This window comes from Pelophylax lessonae (assembly GCF_965119305.1).
Source record: "Pelophylax lessonae genome assembly, chromosome: 4".
NCBI lineage: Eukaryota > Metazoa > Chordata > Amphibia > Anura > Ranidae > Pelophylax > Pelophylax lessonae.
The window spans coordinates 289,437,666-289,458,672 of NC_138771.1; the positions used below are offsets into that span (position 1 = coordinate 289,437,666).

General features: G+C 43.4%; 1 protein-coding gene across 1 annotated transcript in view; it reads right to left on the bottom strand.

Annotated features, from left to right (window-relative positions):
- Positions 1-21,007, bottom strand: part of ACSS3 (acyl-CoA synthetase short chain family member 3) — a 220,542-nt gene that overhangs the window by 76,481 nt on the left and 123,054 nt on the right. Inside the window, exon 9 of the mRNA XM_082255186.1 lies at positions 5,818-5,969. Coding sequence (XP_082111312.1) covers positions 5,818-5,969 — 152 coding nt within the window. The remainder of the gene's footprint in view (positions 1-5,817; positions 5,970-21,007) is intronic.

Here is a 21,007-nt window from a genome sequence, read left to right on the forward strand (position 1 = left end):
CCTATTGCTGGCATTTTATCTCTAATGTCAGAAACGCCTGACTGCCTTTTTTTTTTACATAACTGAAAAATAAATTTAAAGTAGAACTGAAGTCAAAAAGTGAAGAATTGCTATGTTATAACAGTATCTGTAACAGTATCAAAATGAAGTCCAAATCATTTGGTGGAGGGGGGATTATGGTGTGGGGTTTTTCAGGGGTTGGGCTTGATTCCTTACAGTGAGGGGAACTCTTAGGCTATGTTCACATCTTGGCGTTGCTATTACAGGCGTTTTTATGGGCGTTTTTTCAGGCGTTTTTATGGGCGTTTTACAGACGTTTTTTGTGCAGGGGTTTTTAGATTGACTAGAGACCAATGGAAAACGCCTGTAATCTGCCCAAAAAGAAGTTCATGTACTTTTTTGAGCGTTGGGCGTTTTGCTCACGGCATCAAATCGCTCAGATGTGAACAGGGGCCATTGAAATGAATAGGATTTGTCTTGTTGGGCGTTTTGAGAGCTGATCCTAGAGCAGAAAAACGCCCCCAAAACGCCTACATGTGAACGTAGCCTTAAAGCATCAGCATGCCGAAACATTTTGGACAATTTCATGCTTCCAACTTTGTGGGAACAGTTTGGGGATGGTCTATAAAGACATGGATGAGCGAGTTTGTGGTGGAGGAACTTGACTGGCCTGCACAGAGTCCTGACCCCCAACCTGATAGAACACCATGGAGATGAATTAAAGCAGAGACTGCGAGCCAGGCCACTCATCCAACATCAGTGCCTAACCTCACAAATGCGCTTCTTGAAGAATTGTCAAACATTCCCATAGACACACTCCTAAACCTTGTAGACAGCTCTCCCAGAAGAGTTGAAGCTGTTATAGCTGCAAAGGGTGGGCCAACTCAACACTGAACCCTACAAACTAAGACTGGGATTCCATTAAAGTATATGTGCATGTAAAGGCAGGTGTCCCAATACTTTTGGTAATATAGTGTGTATATATATTTATTTATATTTGATTAAATAAAAAAACCCCACAGCTTGAAGATCCCATAATTTGCAGTTTGTAGCCACTGGATAGATCCCATTTTACTTCCTGTCATTGGTGACACAGATTAGTAAAATAAAAAAAAATAATAATTATAAGAAAAGAGTTAAAACTTAGGTTATGTTATTATTGTGGTCTACGCCTTCCCATTGATAATGGCTTCCCTCATTTTTTTTATCCTACTGAAAGGAACAGGGACGGAAGTGAAATTACCCCAGCAGGGCCATGGAGAGCAATAGAAATTTGACAGAGGTACTAATTCTTCTCAAGTCTACCCAAAAAATAAAAAAAGAGAGGGGATTCAAAGAGAAGATGTCTACGCCGTGTTCAGACAAGAAGGTAACACAGAAGCTAGGTGTATGGGTGCAAACCCAATGGCATGCAGCAGGGTGGGGTGCCCAAAAGTTACTTGGCCATACACAACAATTCACATATACATTTTGTCAAATGTATTGGGATACCTGCCTTTTCACCACATGAACTTTAATGGCATCCCAGTTTTAATCTATAGGGTTCAATATTGAGCTGGCCCACCCTTTGCACCCTATAACAGCTTCAACTCTTCTAGGAAGGCTGACCACAAGGTTTAGGAAGGTGTCTATGGGAATGTTTGACCAGTCTTCCAAAAGCACATTTGTGAGTTCAGGCACTGATGTTGGACGAGAAGACCTTCGAAAAGGTGTTCTATTGGATTGAGGTCAGGGCTCTGTGCAGGCCTGTCAAGTTCCTCCACTCCAAACTCGTTCATCCATTTCTTTATGGACTTTGCTTTTTTCACTGGTGCAAATAATGTGATGGAGGGGGGATTATGGTGTAGGGCTGTTTTTCAGGGGTTGGGCTTGGCCCCTTAGTTTTAGTGAAGAGAACTCTTAAGGCGTCCGCATACCAAGACATTTTGAACAATTTCATGCTCCCAACTTTGTGAGAACAGTTTGGGAATGGCCCCTTCCTGTTCCAACATGATAGTGGTTGACCTCTATTCTACGCCCAAACTATGTTCACAAAAATGTATTAAAACATAATCTCATTATATTCTGCCACAAGATGAAACTAGAATTAGACTTAAAAAACATAATTTAAATAAATACAACTCTTGCCTATGTAACAATTCTTTTTTTGCAATTTTCGACTAATATCCTTCAAATGATGGATGACTTTAAGGAACTAAGGAAAAAAACAAATAAAGTTGCATGGCTATTTATATCTGCAATCACCATAGCTACATCACTGCCTGCATGAGCAAAAACGATCTTACTGAAATATACAGTCATTTCTGGTAATATCAAGTTCTTTGGACATTCTTGTGGATGCAAGCTGGTTAAAATTAGTCCTTTTGTGACACCAAATATGTTCAGCAGGTTGTAATCATTTTTAGGGAAGTGTATACATACATGTTTAAACATTGTTTTGTAAAGGTCACAACCAAGGTTGAATTACTATGTCTCTCAACATGTCTTGGTATGAGGACTCTAATAATGTGGATCATCATAATGAAGGCATGAATTACTGTATTCTTTCCAGCAGTATATTTGTAAAATCTTGCTGTGAGGACGCTTCCAGTAATCTTGTGTCCCAGCTGATTAATGATGAAGATTGCTCTACCACTGTAATTATGCAAACATCAATTGATATGATGCTTTATTTAGGATAGTAGCCTTATAGCAAGACTTGACTTGCTCTGAAAGGGCAAATGTTCATGCCAAGACTAAAAATATTCAGCATGCACTTAATCCAATATCACATTAACATGCACTATGTAGATACTAAATAGCTCAGACATAAGCTATTGTAAATAAAATCTTTGCAAATTAACCTCTTTCACAGCATACTTGGGCAGAAATTAAAATTTCTATGCAACTACAAATTCTGATAGATGATTAACTTACTTAAATATGTAAAAATATAATGTAATACAGCATAGATTTTTTAAGATAAAAAAAAAACTGAAATCTGTTTTTATACTTTTATTAATGAATTTGTTAACTACAGGTTTATCTCATAAAATTAGAATATTATCAAAAAAGTCATTTATTTCAGTATTATTATTCAAAAAGTGAAACTCATATATATTTTATATAGATGCGTTACACACAGAGTGACATATTTAAAGCATTTCTTTCTTTTAATTTTGATGATTATGACTTCTAGCTAGTGAAAACCCAAAATTAAGTATCTCAGAAAATCAGAATATTACATAAGACCAATAAAAAAATGATTTTGAATACAGAAATGTTGGCTTACTGACAAGTATGTCCATGTACTGTATAGTATGCACTCAATACTTGTTCGGGGCTCCTTTTGCATGAATTACTGCATCGATGCGTTATGGCATGGAGGCAATCATCCTGTGGCACTGCTAAGGTGTTATGGAAGCCCAAGTTACATTGATAGCGGCCTTCAGCTTGTCTGCATTGTTGGGTCTGGTGTCTCATCTTTCTCTGAACAATACCCCACCGTTTCTATATGGGGTATAGGTCAGGCGAGTTTTCTGGCCAATGAAGCACAATGATACCATGATCATTAAACCAAGTACTTGGGGAACCCGGATTTTCCCCCGGGGTGTATAAATGCCAGACCCTGTAGGTGGGCTCAGAATGGTAAAAGGCACCTAGGTGATATATGGCAAAATGGGCCTATGCCCTCCCTAGAAGAACTTAGGACAGGTGCAGGAGAATCGCTAGATTATTTCAGCCTTTATCAGTTGTATAATTATATTAGATCAGTTCGGCAGAAAGGGTATGCACCACGAGAGCTAACGGATCTGGAAAATATGTGTAGAACAGGTAACGCGACGGGCCATTTGATCTCAAGGTTCTATACACAATTGTCAGAAGATGAGGGAGACCAACAATTGCCGTTTATCCAAAAATGGGAGCAGGAGTTAAACACCGTGTGGTCAAAAGAGCAGATAAATAAGATCCTGAGATTAGTTCATCAATCGTCACTAGATCGTAAGATCCAAGAGACAGGGTATAAAATTCTAACCAGATGGTATAGAGTCCCATCACTATTACACAGAATAAAAGAGGCGGTCTCAGGAAAATGCTGGCGGTGTGGATTGGAGGATGGAAATATGGTACATATTTTTTGGGGATGTAAAATAGTGCGGCTATTTTGGAATAAGATAGCAGTGGCTATAAAACATATAGCCAACGTGGATATACTAGAGGACCCCACGTTGTGCTTGCTGCATTTGACAGGAAGCTCAGTGCGGAGCTACAGGAAGTCCCTGACTCTGCGTCTGTTGAATGCAGCAAGGGCATGCATACCTATTTTCTGGAAACAGACAGTGATCCCAACTTACGAGTTGTGGTGTGGGAAGGTCAACGAGATTTTTAAGATGGAAGAACTGTCCGCCATATTGGGAAATTCAGAGGATCAAGTTAAGTTGAGATGGAGACCCTGGGTGCAATACTTGGAAGCCAATTCTTCTTAAAGGGAGGTTAAGAGAGGGTCACCCTGGGCGGAGCCTGGTCCAGGCTGCGGTGGGACGGTCCCCATACCCCTTCTGGCGTTCGGTAATATAGTATGGAATACATCTTCATACGAAGAAATGTTGGGAATGAGTGCATAAAAGTATAAAAACTTTCTTTTTTTTTTTTTTTTTGTGTTCTTTTTTTGGGTTTAATTGGGGGGGAGGGGGAGGTAAGGGGGTTGGGGTTTGGTCAGATCATGACAATGTGTGTTTGAAATGTATGTATATATAAAAAATCACCAATAAAGATATAAATTAAAAAAAAAAAAACAGGTACTGGTACTTTTGGCAATGTGGGCAGGTGCCAAGCCCTGCTGGAAAATTAAATCAGTATCTCCATAAAGTTGGTCAGCAGATGAAAGTACGTGAAGTATAATTTCCTGATAGAGGACTGCGGTGAGTTTGGACTTGATAAAACACAGTGGACCAACACCAGCAGATAACATGGCTCCCCAAATCATCACTGACTGTGGAAACTTCACACTGGACCTCATGCAACTTGGATTCTGTGCCTCTCCACTCTCCCTCTAGACTCTGGGACCTTGATTTCCAAATGAAATGCAAACTTTTTCACAGTCCGATGATTTGGGGAGCCATGTCATCTGCTATATGTTGATTTCCCCTGCAATCTACAGGCTTTGTATACAGCCTACTTTAGTGATGCAGCTTATAATAGGGAACATTAGGGGGGGATAGGAGACAGATGGTGCTTGCCAACAGCCCATCTCCAAATAGTAGGATGATGGTACTATTCAGCACCAACATCAAATTCTATGGAACCAATTATTTAAATATTTAAAAAAAAAATGTTAAAGTCAGCAGCTACCAATAAAAATTCCAGTGCTGTCTTCACCCGGTTCTTTGCCGTTCTTAGTTTCCCGGCGCTACAGTTCTTGGCTGTGGGAGCCGACTGTGACTTCCAGCTGTTTTACAGCTGGCACCCCACTGTGCAAATATGAGATCACACTCTGCTTTCAGACTGATCATGTCCCAGGAGTTGTTGGCAATGTGGAGGGTGGGTCAAACTTCTAGGTGAGAAATGGGGAAGTGAGAGTGGGTACCTATGAAAAAAGTTGTTCTTCAAACATTTCGGAATATCAATTAATGAATTAGGGGTTATCTGTAAAATTTGGTTTTTGTATGGTCGTCTTCAGGCGGACCAGTTCTAGGCAGGGTTGCCAACCTCCCTCAGCATTTTTTTACTGACAATACATGAGTAATTTACTGATGGAGCACATTTTACTGAAAAATTACAGCACTCCTAATAAAAACAAAGACAATCAATATTTAAACAGTATAACCAAAAACCTACTTGGATAAAGAATACTTCTTTCCCAAGGATGCCTCTGGATCTTGCTGACGTATTGCTCTAATTGCAGTCGGTGCAGTAAACATGGCTGCTACTCCATGATCCGATAGCACACGGAAATATGCAGAAGCATCTGGTGTTCCAACTGGCTTCCCCTGTGGACAGTTATTTTAAGAATATTAGAGGAAATGCATCCAGATAACAGTAGCAACAGATTTTAGTGAAAGACATCCAGAGCTCCAATAAGACAGTCTGTTTTTTGTAAACTTGCAGTTGCAAAACAAATATTACATTAATGCAATTATCTCCCTAGGATAATGCTCATAAAAACAGAACGTTAACTTTCGATTAATGCATGCTTTGATTTTCAGAAGTTATTTGAAAGATGTATCTCTCCAATTTACTCAGCTTAACATTATCATTCACATTATTAAAAAAAAAATGGGCTAACTTTACTGTTTTCTTATTTTTTAATTCAAAAAAGTGTATTTTTTCCAGAAAATTGCATCTGTAAGACCGCTGCGCAAATACAGTGTGACATAAAATAATGCAACAATCTCCATTTTATTCTCTAGGGTCTCTGCTTAACCGCTTGCCGACCGCCGCAAGTACATATAGTGCGGTGGTCAGCCCCGTGCAGGCAAAGTGACGTACCTGTACGTCACTCGCCTGCGAGCCAATAGGGGGCGAGCGCACGCCGCCGGAGGCGCGCTCCCGCCCCTGCTCGCTCACTGGGATCCCCACGCGTGGAGAGGGAGAAAGGCAGGCTGCTGATGTAAACAAAGCCGCCTGTCATTCTCCCTGAAGTAACTGCAGAGACTGTACGATCCTGCTATGTAGGATCGTATGTTTCTGTGGTTATATCACTAGCCACGCCCCCCACAGTTAGAATCACGCCCCTAGGGACACACTTAACCCCTCCTTCTCCAATAAAGTTAACCCCTTCCCTGCCAGTGTCATTTTTACAGTAACAGTGCATATGTATAGCACTGATTACTGTAGTAATGTCACTGGTACCCCCAAAAGTGTCAAAAATGCCAGTCAAGGGTCTGATCTGTCCGCCGCAATGTCGCAGTCCCGCAAAAAAAAAAAAAAAAAAAATTGCAGATCGCCGCCATTACTCGTTAAAAAAAAAAAAAAAAACTATAAAAATGACAAAAATCTTTCCCTTAGTTAGTAAACGCAATAACTTTTGCGCAAACCAATCAAAATACGCTTATTGGGATTTTTTTTACCAAACATATGTAGCAGAAAACAAATTGGCATTAAATGTTAAAAAATTTAGATTTTTACATTTTTTTTGTGGGGAATGTCATATATAAAGAAATGTGAAAAATATTGTTATTTTTGCAAAATTGTCGCTCTTTTTTTGTTCATAGCGCATGATTAAAAAAAAAAAAAAATCGCACAGGTGATCAAATACCACCAAAAGAAAGCTCTGTTTGTGGGAAAAAAAGGATGTCAATTTTATTTGGGTACAGTGTCGCACGACCGCGCAATTGTCGGTTAAAGTCCTGCAGTGACGAATCGCAAATTACCCCCTGGTCAGGAAGGGGGTAAAATCTTCCGGGGCTTAAGTGGTTAAAAAAAAATATATATATATATATATATATATATATATATATATAATGTTTGGGGGTTCTAAGTAATCTTCTAGCAAAAAATACTGATTTTAACTTGTAAACAAGTCAGAAATAGGCTTGGAGATCTGAGTGCATTATGGGGCACTTGGCGGTGGGTGCCCTGTTTGTTCGTATGTTCACACGAATACATGATGTTCAAGCCGAATTTACGTTCAACTCGAACATCAAGCCTTAAAGCGGTAGTATCCCACTTTTTTCACTTTTAACTACAGGTAAGCCTATAATAAGGCTTACCTGTAGGTACAATTAATATCTCCTAACTCTGCACGGTTTAGGAGATATTTGCAGTGCATGCAGCCGCTCACGTGAGCGGCGCATGCGCTCTGAAGGTCCGGCGGACCTTCAGCTTCCCTTGCCGGGAGCTTGCCGGAAAATGACTCCCGCGCGCATGCGCCGAAGCCGCCGAACCCAGAAGAGATGCCGTGGGATCATGTCAGCGCCCGCAGAGGTGTCCGGGGGTCCGTGTCGGGGCTTTGTTCTAAGGTAAGTAATTCATAATGAGCTAGTATGCATCGCATTATGCCTTTGTCTTGCAGGTTTTTTTTATTTTTTTTTATTTTGGGTTTACAACTGCTTTAATGAATGCTGACCCTCCCATTCAGGAATCAGTCTAGAAATGACATAGTAAAACACCCAGCTATTTCTTTATAACAAAGAAAGGCAGATATGTTCCAAACTTTCTAACTTAAAAGATTGAAGCTAAAATCCTTGCAATATATAATTATTTTTTTTTGCAACAAAAGAGGATTACACTTTAGGTTATTAGGAAATCCAGGAATCCAATGCTTGCATGTTTCCTTAGTCTTCCTTTGCTGAAGAGTGACCAATCTAAGGGTTTTTTTTGTTTTTTTTGTTTTGTTTTATGCTTCTAAAGTAAGTTTAGTTTGGCAGGAGAGCAAAACAGGAACCCTTAAGCAGGTTTTTAGTGCAAGTTAGAACCCTTGTCAGGTTTTACTGCTGTCTGTGGCACAGTTATTCACTCACTTCCTGTTCTAAGGACAATGAAACAGATACCAATAAAAAAGTCAACAGAGATTCTAGCATTCTCCCTACTTAACTTAAAACATGGGATTAATAATTCTGTCTGTTGAGAGATATATTCTTACTACCTGTACTGATCCTGTTTTCTGATGAAAAAACATTTTAATGGATCCCTGGTAGCAGTGAAACCTGACAAGGCCTCCAATGCTCCACCACTCCATCAAAAAATAAAACCTTTTGTCTAAATATTCACTTGGATAGAGTATGGATTGGTTACAGCAGTTGGGAAGATACCAAGTGCTGGTATCCTGTAAAACAGATGTGACTGGATATGTATGGATCTGCACAGAGATCATTAGGCTGAACACTAAACTAAATTAATGTGATTTATCAAAGTAATTATAAACCCATGTCATACTTACCATTGATCCCAGAAACAATGTCTCTGGGGGGGGGGGGGACACAAATATTGCAGGTATGAAGAGCAGGCACCTATCTGAAGCAGCCTCCCAAACTCTAACTCGGACTTTCAGGCCGTTTCAATGGGCAAAGCTTTAGGACTTCGAAAATGACTCCAAAGTATGGATGTGAGATAAGAGACTATTGCACATGAGATGGCCCTCCGTGGCTTGGATAACCAAGTATGGCAATATCAAATGACTTTTCTATAGCCTTATTATGCCTATGACAAAATACCATTTTAACCTCTTTTTGGCCACAATGTAAATAAACCTAACTGCCAAGTGTAAGAAATACAACTTCTGACAATTGTACTTTTCCCCACACATTCTGCAAATGTGTTGTTTTAAATCAACGCCAACTCAATCAAAATTGTCATTTCAAGTGGCCCATAGAAGGATTCAATTCATTTCCACTCCAGTTATTAATTAGTAATGGGCTCATAAAGCACATATACATTAAGGCAATACATTGTTTTCATTTACTTATTTTTAGTCTGTTAAATATACCATTGAAAAAATGTTATTATACTTGGTTAATAAGTGCAAAATAAATAAATAAATAAAAAAAAAATGTTCATCTAGCTATAAACCTTGTAAACTAATACCTTCTAGTGTTTTCTGCCTCTGAACTTATCAATGAGAATTTTTCCCAGCTATCTCTGTGGACTAAAAAAAACACCTCCCCCTGATACAGAGAAGAGAGGGATGTGTCATGTAGTCCAAAGTATGAAAAAAGAAAACAAATGCAGCTACTGCATCCAAGGACAGCAAGCCTGCAATACAGTACATTTTTGTTTTGGGGTTTAAGGAAAGACTAAAAATCCTGTATCATAGGACAACGTAAAATCAAGAAAGAAAAAAAAAAAAAAAAAAACTTTCAAACCGAATACAAAGGAAAAATGTAATAATTTAAGTAGTTTTCAGAACAGTTGGTATTTTTAATTTAATTGGCACTTAAATTAAAAAAAAAAAACACGCAAATTTGTAAACTATAAAACATTTTCTCAACATCATGTAATCTGAAGCTGTCAAACTGGTATGTCCTGGAGAATTTGAACTTCCCGATTTGTGTTCTCTGTTTAATGGTTTGTTATTGCATGCTCATTCGTGAACAAGGTGATTCTGGAAGAGGGTGTATACTCTTGACTATAATAAATATATAGGAATGGTACTGCAAGACTGTGCATGTTAAAGTAAAATTTTAAATACACAGTACATAAGCTGGCTACAGGAGTGAATATAGAGAGGAAAAGAAGAGTGGAGTACAGGAATGATGTAGCGTGACCACTCAAAAGGAATTCTTGAATAATTTATATTGTCTAGTGCAAAGCGGACACAATAGCACAGCTCATGGATGAGAAAGAGCACTTTAAAAAGTTCTGAATGTATTTCTTTTAAATATGCAGCTTTCATTAGAATAATATTTTTCAGGAACTGTCTGTTTTGGGGTAATAATTGTCACATCCTGTTTGTCACGTTGTCCCATACATCATTCGTTGAGACCTCAAGTACCTGTGACCCACCATTGTCACCAACACAAAACCAATTGCATGTAGACAGAAAGTGGGGAGGAAGTAGAGAGAAGGTATTGCTGGAAATGGCAGTAGAGGAGATATTAAAGCGGAGTTCCGGGCACAGAAATCATTTTTCAACAAACATACCCCCGGGACAGTCAGGGCTAGTACATTCCACAATGGCTAGCCTCTGATCTGTCCCGGTTTGCACTTACCTTTTAGAAGAAATACTCACTTATAAAATTTCTTCCACAGCGTTTCCATCTCTCTTGTGGGCAGCCTCTTCGGCGTCTTCTTCCGCGTCTTCTTCTCCCAGAATGCGCCTGCACCGGCCCCTCTCGTCACTTCCGGTGCGGCGCCGCATTCCTCCACAACGTCTGGGCATGCCCAGAAGCTGTTTAGCAGGGGAATGCGGCGTCGCCCGAAGTGACGAGCGGGGCCGGTGCCGTCGCATTGATTCCTGGGAGCGATGACGTTCAGCTCCCAGGAATCAGTGCAAGCCCAGAAGTGACGGCGGAGCCGCGGCACAGAGGGAGGAAGTGAAGACTAGGTGAGTATATTCGATCTTCAATTACAAGGTGAGTAAATAAAAAAATAAAAAAACCTAACTATCCAATTCCTTTTCAGGTGAAGGGGAACAGGCGGACGGGCACAAAAAAAAATATCGATTTTGTGCCCGGAACTCCGCTTTAATGTACCGAGAGCGTGAACAGTATTAGACCCCCAGAGATCACCAGCCCGGTCATCACAGAGGGAACCCGCAACAGAGGGAAGAGGAACCTATACAGGCTTTACTGCTTAGGCCATCTGGTAAGAGACCCACCCACCCCCCCCCCCTTTTTTTGGAGGTGGAGATTTTAAAGCTTCTTCATGGAATATAGGCAATATATGACTGGTGGGTAGAACCAGCAGGGTGCTGTACGTGGACTTCTGAAAATATCACAGTAAGTGATGGCCTGGTTCTTGGCAGGAGTTACACAAATATTAAAATGCCTTGAAAATGCCTTGATGGGTGAATGTCAGTTGGAGTGGGGGTTCCATAGCAGACTGCATTTCCATGCAGACAGCCCTAGGTAATGCCTACATAATGTTAAGCCTCCACGACTGTAAGAACTGAAATCCAATGAATGAAAGGGGTGGACCAAGGACTGTCAGGCTAGACGTCCTCCCACCAGGAAATTAGGTGGGCTCTCTCTGACCTGCAGCTTCTAATGGACACTGTGAAGAGGTTAAGGAGCTTGACTTTACTGACTTTTCAACTAAGCCCTGGCCAACTGACACAATCTTGGCCAGTGTGAACACTGCAGTGTCTCTCTTGACAGCATGCAGGCTGTAAGGGAAGTAAAGTCAGGAGTAATAAAAATTATAAATAAATAAATGTGATGCACAGGAAAGTTTTTAGATAGTAAAACGATTATTATTATTCTAATTATAGGTGACCTAACAGCTAGGAGAAGTGAGCCAGAAGTGATGGGCATGGGCAACAAAGGAGGGGAGTGCAGCACCGAGAATGACAACAATGGATATTAAGGTAAAGACCGTGGCAATAAAGCAAGGCCTCATGGTATTGGGGTGCTGCCCCCACCCCTTTTTTATTAGTCAATATTATCTCACTTTCTATGCCCTATAGGATGAGCTTTCTTCCTATTGTTTCTTTCTTTGCTTATGCTGTATTTAGAGCAAAATGTATTTAATCGCTCCCCTTTTCAATGTTTCAATTATTGTAAGGTTTCTCTATGGACCAGCTCCAGTCAAAGGTCATAGGATCTGTTGCTTGCTCAATAAAGGTCCTTCTTGGCTAAATCTGTTGCTGGGGAGAAAAAACAACTGCTATTGCTGAAGAAAGTGTCTCAACCAACCTTGTGTGATTGGTGATAAAGTTTCTGGCAGGAAATCTGACAGACATTATTCTGTTACTTATCCTTTATCCAACTGGGCTGTCACAGAGGTTTCCAATGGTCGTCACCAAGCAAACATCCACCCTCCCTTCTTTTATATTGTTGGCATCATTTTACTGGGGGAGGGGGGGTTATGGTGTGGGTGGACAAATTGATTTGCTCTTAGGATTTTCTTTTTAATGCACTAGTCACTTGAGTTTAAAGGCTAAGCAGATTTTCTGTTAAACCTTTAATTTGAATGGTGATTACATTTCTTATTCTGCGTTTTGATAAAATTACCAATTAATTCTATCCCTCAATAAAAAAAAAATAATTTAGGATAATGTATTTATTTTGAATGTTTATTATAATTTTTATTGTTACATATTACATTTATATATACATACCCACTATATACTGTATATTTACATACAATTACACATTTTCTTTATATTTACACACACACATACATAAATACATACACCCATATCTATGCAAACGTTCATACATAGACACACACGCAAGTGAATCACTGTTTATATCTATATTTTGTTAACATAAGCAAAAGCTTAGAGATGAAAAAGGGACACCGGTGGCTGCTGTTTCCATGGTAACTGTGAGTGGTTTACCTAGCTTTTAGTTACAGGAAATATTATTGTTTTGTGTCATGACAGCAGGTGATTAAGGCAAATTAGAAATGATCTATTAAAATACCTTGTAAGTAAAGAAGGAAAAGGATTACATTTACAATACCCTTCACATTTGATGAATGCATTCTTAAACCACCATGCATACTTAAAAAAAAAATAATACAGCATTAACACAGCATAAAATCTGAAGTTATATTGCAGCCAAGACACATCTAGCCAGTACAATCAAGATAATAAAAATTAAAAATACTTTATCAGATGGTAGAAATTGGGTGTTGAGTTTTGCACCTCAACTTTCATTAGAGAGGTGCCCTGGGTCTTACTAGTACTAAATTATTACTAATTACATAATTAAAGTCATTTTAGTGGATATAGATTCTTGAAGAGGAGAGGCACAGCTAGGATCTCCCCTGCTTCCTCCCATGTGGCCACATAGGGCAACTTTTCCATTACTAAAAATTGAAGGCTTGGGTCGCCATTGATCTGTTCATTATGCAGTTGTGCTTCATAATGCAAATACTAATGGCAGCAACTTTAGTTGAAACTGTGGGAATAAAGAGAAAATGGTCTAAGTACTATGTTCTATCCACAACTGATTTATCCTGCACTTGCTGCACCTGTCAGAGTCTTTTCACAAATGATCACAACAAACCACCACTTATTTGAGGATAGGTTGCTCACACCACTAACAGGGAAGTCTGTTATTTAGAGAAAAGTAAAAAATAGAACAAAGTGCCTGTCCTGGTGAAGCATGTCTTTATTAAAGATACACATAAAAAGGCTCTCGCAGGAATAGACGTATTACACACCTGGAGAATCGGCAATTATGCTAAAGCAAACATGACCAGGTCAAATACTTATATCCTTTCTTCGTGTCTCCAAATGAAAATCCAATAGACATCTGACACCATCTGACACATCTCTAGCAGTGGTCAGTGTTTGGGGACATTAGTATCCTAAATATGTTGCCTCGTATCTGGTTTAGCTTGACTGTAGATTCCAAAAGTGTTTTATATACTTCTATTTTTGGGTACCTTTTGAATAGCTTTTATAAATAAGATTTACTTCACAAGGACAATGAGCTTTGCTCATTTATGTGTACCACACTCAATCCCCCTTCAGGATACATTTTAATTTAAAACAGATGTTGCACCCTCCTAGGTAGGTGCTAGAGAGAGTAGAGTTTTGGATCTTTTCTGCTTGCCAGAAAGATTGCCAGGTAAATCTAGATTGTTCTCTGCCTACCAGAGAGCAGGATCTGCTAGTGAGGTCTGCTCATGGTGCTCAGGTGCAGTTCAGTTTGTCTGAAGTTTCACACTGGTCCAAGAGGGAGGCATATTGGACAGTGGAAGGAAACCTGACAAATGAGCAGTTGCGGCTGGTGAAGTTTTATGATGGTGGGGCGCAAGACCCCGCCCTTCCATTTTGACCCCTCCAATTTCTCTGAAGCCCCACCCCTTATAGACCCCACCCATTTTGTCCCCTGTATTTTGCTTGCGTGAACAAATTCTCCCAATATATCACATATTAAGGGGTCCATCAGTACTAGTATATCCCATAATAGGGAGCAGGGGCCCTATTATGGGATATACTGTGAGAGACACCCTATTATGGGATACACTGACTGAGAGTGGCACAAACCCCACAGTACAGACCCCCTAGCACAAACCCCTCAAGCACAAACCCCCTAGCACAAACCCCACAGTACAGGCCCCCTAGCACAAACCCCACAGTACAGGCCCCACAGTACAGGCCCCCTAGCCCAAACCCCACAGTACAGACCCCCTAGCACAAACCCCACAGTACAGACGCCCTAGCACAAACCCCACAGTACAGACCCTCTAGCACCCCTAGGCAGGCCCCCTAGCACAAACCCCACAGTACAGGCCCCCTAGCACAAACCCCACAGTACAGACCTCCTAGCACAAACCCCACAGTACAGACGCCCTAGCACAAACCCCACAGTACAGACCCTCTAGCACCCCTAGGACTACACTGTCTGCGGATGCGGTGCGGTGATGACACAATCTTCTTCTTCCTCACGTGCGGCGGCGGCTCTCCTGTCTCCTCTCTTCTCCAGCGCCGGCGGGCGGGAACTGAAGGTGAACGTGACGCGGGGCGGTGCACCGCCTCCAGGCGTAACGTCACCAGGTCTGACGTCCTCCTGTGATTGGTCCAGGCTGGACTCTGGACCAATCACAGCCTGGACATCGTTAAAGTGGGGTGTGTCGGGGCGCATTGCTCTGCGCCCTGATGACCCCCAGAAGAGCGCAAATCGGCGCCTCTGCCGGGCAAGGGTGGGGTCAAAAAACCCACCTCCCCCCTATACCCAGCACTAAGTCCGGTGCCCCTAGTGGGCGAAAATTTTTTTTTTTTTTTTTATTTAATCTTTTTTTTTTTCTGCTTCTGTTTGGGGGGGGCGGCACCCCTGCGCCCTCTATGGGCGGGCCGCCACTGCAAATGAGTGCACATGCATTTAGTACAGCCCTGGTGATTGTCAGAGGAAAGTGCCTTGGTGCATGCTGGGATACTAGATAAATGCCAAGGGCACATGTGGCCAGGGAGTTTCAGCTGGAGAGCGGGGTCCCAGAGGGAGGGGGAGGCTGCACTTCCTTTGTAGAAGTTGCCATGTGGCCTCAGGTGGTCAACCTCAGGGCCTGAGAGTTAGAAAGGAGCTGAACCCGGAGGCTCTGCAGAGCTGACTGAAAGGGAGGCACTGGAAAGGATCTGATTCTGCATACAGTGAGTACAGATCTGTGTAATGGGGCATGTCCTGAGCGAGCCATCCCTTCAGCTAGAAGAGTCAGTGGATGGGTGTCAGTAAAGGGGATGCTAGAGAGTGTCCTGAAGATAATGTAGTTAATCAAGTCTGTTGCTGGAGAGAGAGTAAGACGACTTAACCCCTTCCATACAAGTGACAGTATGGTTATAGCAGTGTGACTGCTTCCACAAGTAACCTGGTGAGGCTAAGTGAGAGTTTTCAATATCAAATGTAAATAGTTCAAGTTGGAGTATCCCACTTTTCCCTTCCCCCATCCAAGTTCCAGAATAAATATAAAAAATAAAAAAAAACCTTGACTGTTTATTGTGTAATGAGCTATAAGCTACTGAGAGTAAGGATGGATGTGTGAACTGTCCCTAAGTGACTGTCTGCAGGTAATCTGGGGAGGTCCAAAAAGTCATCATACAGCAGGCCCTACAGGGACAGTGCCACATTGTCTGGGATTTCCTCTAAATTACAGCAGTGGCTGCTACCGGCAACGGCAGGATATTTGCACAAGTAACGCTATGTCTTCCCAAGTAAGGTGCTGGAGTGCTGGAGGAAAAAGTAATGCCTGCTTTACAGTGAATAATGCAAGTGTGCTTTCAAGTCATGGTCATGGCAGTGGTTGCTACCGGCAACGACCGGACATTTACACAAGAAACGCCATGTCGTCTCGAGTAAAGTGCTTAAGTGTTAGTAGAGAAAGGATGTGCTGTAATGTAGGAGAAAATCCTGTCCGCTTTACATAAGTCAGTGCAAGTGTGCTTTCAAGTTATGGTCAAGAAAGCAGTGACTCGGGACGCGGGGATCGGCGCGTCAAGGGTTGTGTCGGTACATGTGCCATGCAGTCGGTAACAGCAGGACAATTTCTAACAGAGGTGAGGGAGTTTGGTTGGCTTGTGAATGGAAAAGTGCAACTGGAGCTCAAGTACAGACAGAAGAGGCAAATGTATGTGTATCTGTGGCAGGGAACACAATCTGCATTGCAGTACCATTCGTGCAGGCTGGGCAGCGTTATGGCAGCAGTGAAGGGATTATAGCACCGCGTGGGAGAGAGCGTGCCATAGAGATCTGCCCTGCAAGTTCTAGTTCACTCAGTGAAAAGACAGAGGCAACTGTTGTTCGGATGAAGTGTGCAAGGAACCTGGGGTCCTGTGAGGCCTCTGCCACTAGGGTCCCAGATCTACCCCTACCTCACACTTATGCCCAAGCTTGGGCACAGAACGATGCCTACTCCAAACTGATCGAGAAAGTGGAGACCCCTTACACCCCACCTGGGAGAGGAGATGGGCAAAAACTCCCTAGGTTCTGCAAAACATTTAGGAAATGGTGAGCCTTCAATGAATATGCGGTTCCTTCTGCCCAGTCTATATCTGCATAATTAAAATCCCCCATTATAAAAGACATTTCCCATCCTTGCTCCCATTCCAAGCTGTGATAGGAGGTCCACCTCCCCCTCCTCCCTGGTTGGGGGGCCTATAGCATACGTCCAATATTACTTTCCCCATAGCACCTTCCCTTTGAAGCTCTACCCATAGGGATTCTACCTCCTCCCTAGTCCGATTCGTGATATCGTCCCTCATATTCACTTGCACATTGTTCTTGATATACAGCCACACCCCTCCCCCTTTTTGTACCCTCTCTATCTCCGCGATAATGGGAATACCCCTGAATGGTTGCCAGGCAACCCTCCCGCCATCACCTAGTTTCAAAGCCCCTCTAACTTTTCGACCATCTTCTCTCCCAGCATGGCTGCACCCTCCCTGTGACGAGACCAGTCTCGCCACATTGCATTGGAGGAGCCTGGTTGCCCGCCTGCTGCCTTTGGACTATGGACCAGACTTTAAAAGACTTTGACTCCCTGGCAATTAAACTGTATTCGTGGGGTCTGAGTGCCATTCACCTAATAATGTGCACTCAGACCTGAGCTATCTGGGGATATGTGACATGTCTATGTTTAGTGTATAAAAAGTAACTTTATATATTTTAAAGCAGAATACTGTATTTGGGTCCCCATGCGTGTAATGGAGTCTCGCTGTGAAAACTAGCTTTAGCTGCAGAGAGAGAGAGGGGGGGATGGTTTCCAGCAGCCCCCTCCTGAGGAATGTCTACTGATTAACTGAGACTATTGATAAACATGTTAATGAGCTCACCTGGCTGTCTACTAAGGGAGGAAGCCAGGATGCATTGTGGGGATGTTTTGCTTCTGGGAGTCTGTAATGTGATACATGTCTGTTTGTGTTACAGTGTTCCATTTGGTTCCCTATGGGAGTGTCCACCAGGTGGGAGACCTGTATAAATACGGGGGCAGGTAGCCCTCAATAAACATACCACTGCTTGACCTTCCACACGGAGCTTTGTCTCGTTCTTGGGGGGATTCACTGTATGCTGTTGGAGACCGATTGCTAGGAATGTAAGCTGATGTATGCTTCTCTTGTTCGTCTGCTAGCAGCTATTCGTGAGGTTCCAGGTTGGAGTGCTATATTGTATCCAGTTCGGGAGTGTGATCTCCTGCAAGTAGCTGTGCCTGCTCTCTCAGAAAGGGGCATATCGCCTAAACGGATTTTAACCCCTTGTCTGCTGAAACGGTCCGTTACATTAGGCGGCAAGCGGCGTGATCGTTCCTACAGCCAGAAGGACAGCTACAGGAGACACCATTGCTCTGGATTTTACAATTGAGGGCAACGCATGTCCCAGTACAGCGACCCTGACAGCACCAGCATGGAACCAGCAGTGGAGTTCGATGAGGGTGCCATGGATGACCGAGATGCAGTCCGTAAAGGCATCTGGTACCAGGCACTGGGCATTGTGGAGTACCAGCGGGGTGAGAGACTCCCCAAGGAAGACCAGCGGTTGCAGAAGCGTGTAGCCCTGCGGATGCCCTTCCTGGGGGAGCAGCCCCGGGAGGAATGGGTAAAAGAATTGGAGCTCCGGGTATGGCAGGAGATGTGGCTGGAGGATGCCTACCAGGCGCTGTGGTGGTGTGTTGCACAGTACCTGCCCTGGACAGCCGAGCATGACAAGCCAGAGGGAGAGGAGTTTGATGGTCCTGGCTTGTTATGGGAGTCTTTTTCAGAGCTGGAATTTGGGAGCCCTACACAAGCCCGGTTCAATGATCTCTTGGAGTGGAGGGAGAGCAGGTATGACTGGGACGACGCTCACGAAATTGAGCAAGACCTGGTCCACCTGGTGACCCGGGAGATGGAGCTAGAACAGGGCTACCAGCAGCTGTTCCAATACTATGAGAAGGCTCAGCAGGAGAGCAGCAGGACAGACCCAGAGCCAGACCCATTCAGAGGGGATGACATGGTAAAGTTTTACTGGGAAGAACCCCAGGTGGCCGGTAGAGATGGGACCGAGGTCTCTCCACCGGTCCTGCAGGGAATTGGGAGCCCAGTCTCCATTCCCCAGCGGCAGTGTAAAGTGCAGGGAGAGGAGAGCAGCGTCCTCCCTCCCCAGCGGCTGGCTGAGTTACAGGGGGCAGAGGTAGTTGTTCCTGCCCCCCAGCAGCAGAGTGATATGCCAGGAAGGCAGTGTGAAGTGCAGGGAGAGGAGAGCAGTGTCCTCACTCCCCAGCGGCAGCGTGATTTGTTGGTAATTGGGAGCCCAGTCTCCATCCCACAGCAGCAGAGTGTCCTGCAGGAAACAGAGAGCCTAGTCTCCTTTCCCCAGCAACAGGACACTGTATTGGGAGCAGAGACAGACGGTCTCCCTCCCCAGGGGCTGGAAGTATATTTGGGAGAGGAGCTTGTTACCTCCTCTCCCCATGGACAGTTTGATTTGTTGGGAATTGGGAGCCCAGTCTCCATCCCACAGCAGCAGCTTAACGTACCAGGGGGAGACAGTAAGCCCCCCAACAGTGCAGATGGGACTGTGGTCTCTGCACTCACAGCACAGGGGGTAGGGACAGTCGGTCCTGACCCCCAGCAACAGGGCTGTTTAGCCAAAGGGAAGACAGTCGGTCTTCCCCCACAGCAGCATGGTGGTGTATCTAAAGGGGAGACAGGCGGTCTCCCCCTCCAACAACCCGTCTCCAACCAGGCTACTTCTGTGGTAGCGCTGGCACCAGGGCAGAGTACCGCTGGTCTCTGCCCACTCAGCAACCCACCAAGGCAGTCTACCAGTCCCCCACACAGCCAAGGTGAGGCACCTGGACATGGACAAGTTTCTCTTCTACCCAGGTGTAGTAGCCAGTTCTTTTGGGTGGGCTGTACTGCTGTTTCTGTTTTGTGGGTGGACTGCTGGACTAACAAGGGCACTGACCGGCAGGAGGTCAGGTACCCTGTTAGTCTTTTTGGAAAGGGGGAGAGATGTGACGAGACCAGTCTCGCCACATTGCATTGGAGGAGCCTGGTTGCCCGCCTGCTGCCTTTGGACTATGGACCAGACTTTAAAAGACTTTGACTCCCTGGCAATTAAACTGTATTCGTGGGGTCTGAGTGCCATTCACCTAATAATGTGCACTCAGACCTGAGCTATCTGGGGATATGTGACATGTCTATGTTTAGTGTATAAAAAGTAACTTTATATATTTTAAAGCAGAATACTGTATTTGGGTCCCCATGCGTGTAATGGAGTCTCGCTGTGAAAACTAGCTTTAGCTGCAGAGAGAGAGAGGGGGGGATGGTTTCCAGCAGCCCCCTCCTGAGGAATGTCTACTGATTAACTGAGACTATTGATAAACATGTTAATGAGCTCACCTGGCTGTCTACTAAGGGAGGAAGCCAGGATGCATTGTGGGGATGTTTTGCTTCTGGGAGTCTGTAATGTGATACATGTCTGTTTGTGTTACAGTGTTCCATTTGGTTCCCTATGGGAGTGTCCACCAGGTGGGAGACCTGTATAAATACGGGGGCAGGTAGCCCTCAATAAACATACCACTGCTTGACCTTCCACACGGAGCTTTGTCTCGTTCTTGGGGGGATTCACTGTATGCTGTTGGAGACCGATTGCTAGGAATGTAAGCTGATGTATGCTTCTCTTGTTCGTCTGCTAGCAGCTATTCGTGAGGTTCCAGGTTGGAGTGCTATATTGTATCCAGTTCGGGAGTGTGATCTCCTGCAAGTAGCTGTGCCTGCTCTCTCAGAAAGGGGCATATCGCCTAAACGGATTTTAACCCCTTGTCTGCTGAAACGGTCCGTTACACTCCCCATTTAGGTTCAGTCCACCCTACTTAAGAGCCTGAACCCGAACAGTAAATGTTTTGTATCATAATTATGCAGTGAACATGTACGCTTTCACATTAGACACCATACATCTGTTCTGTTAAGATAGGTTGAGAATTATTATTGAAGGGTAACAGT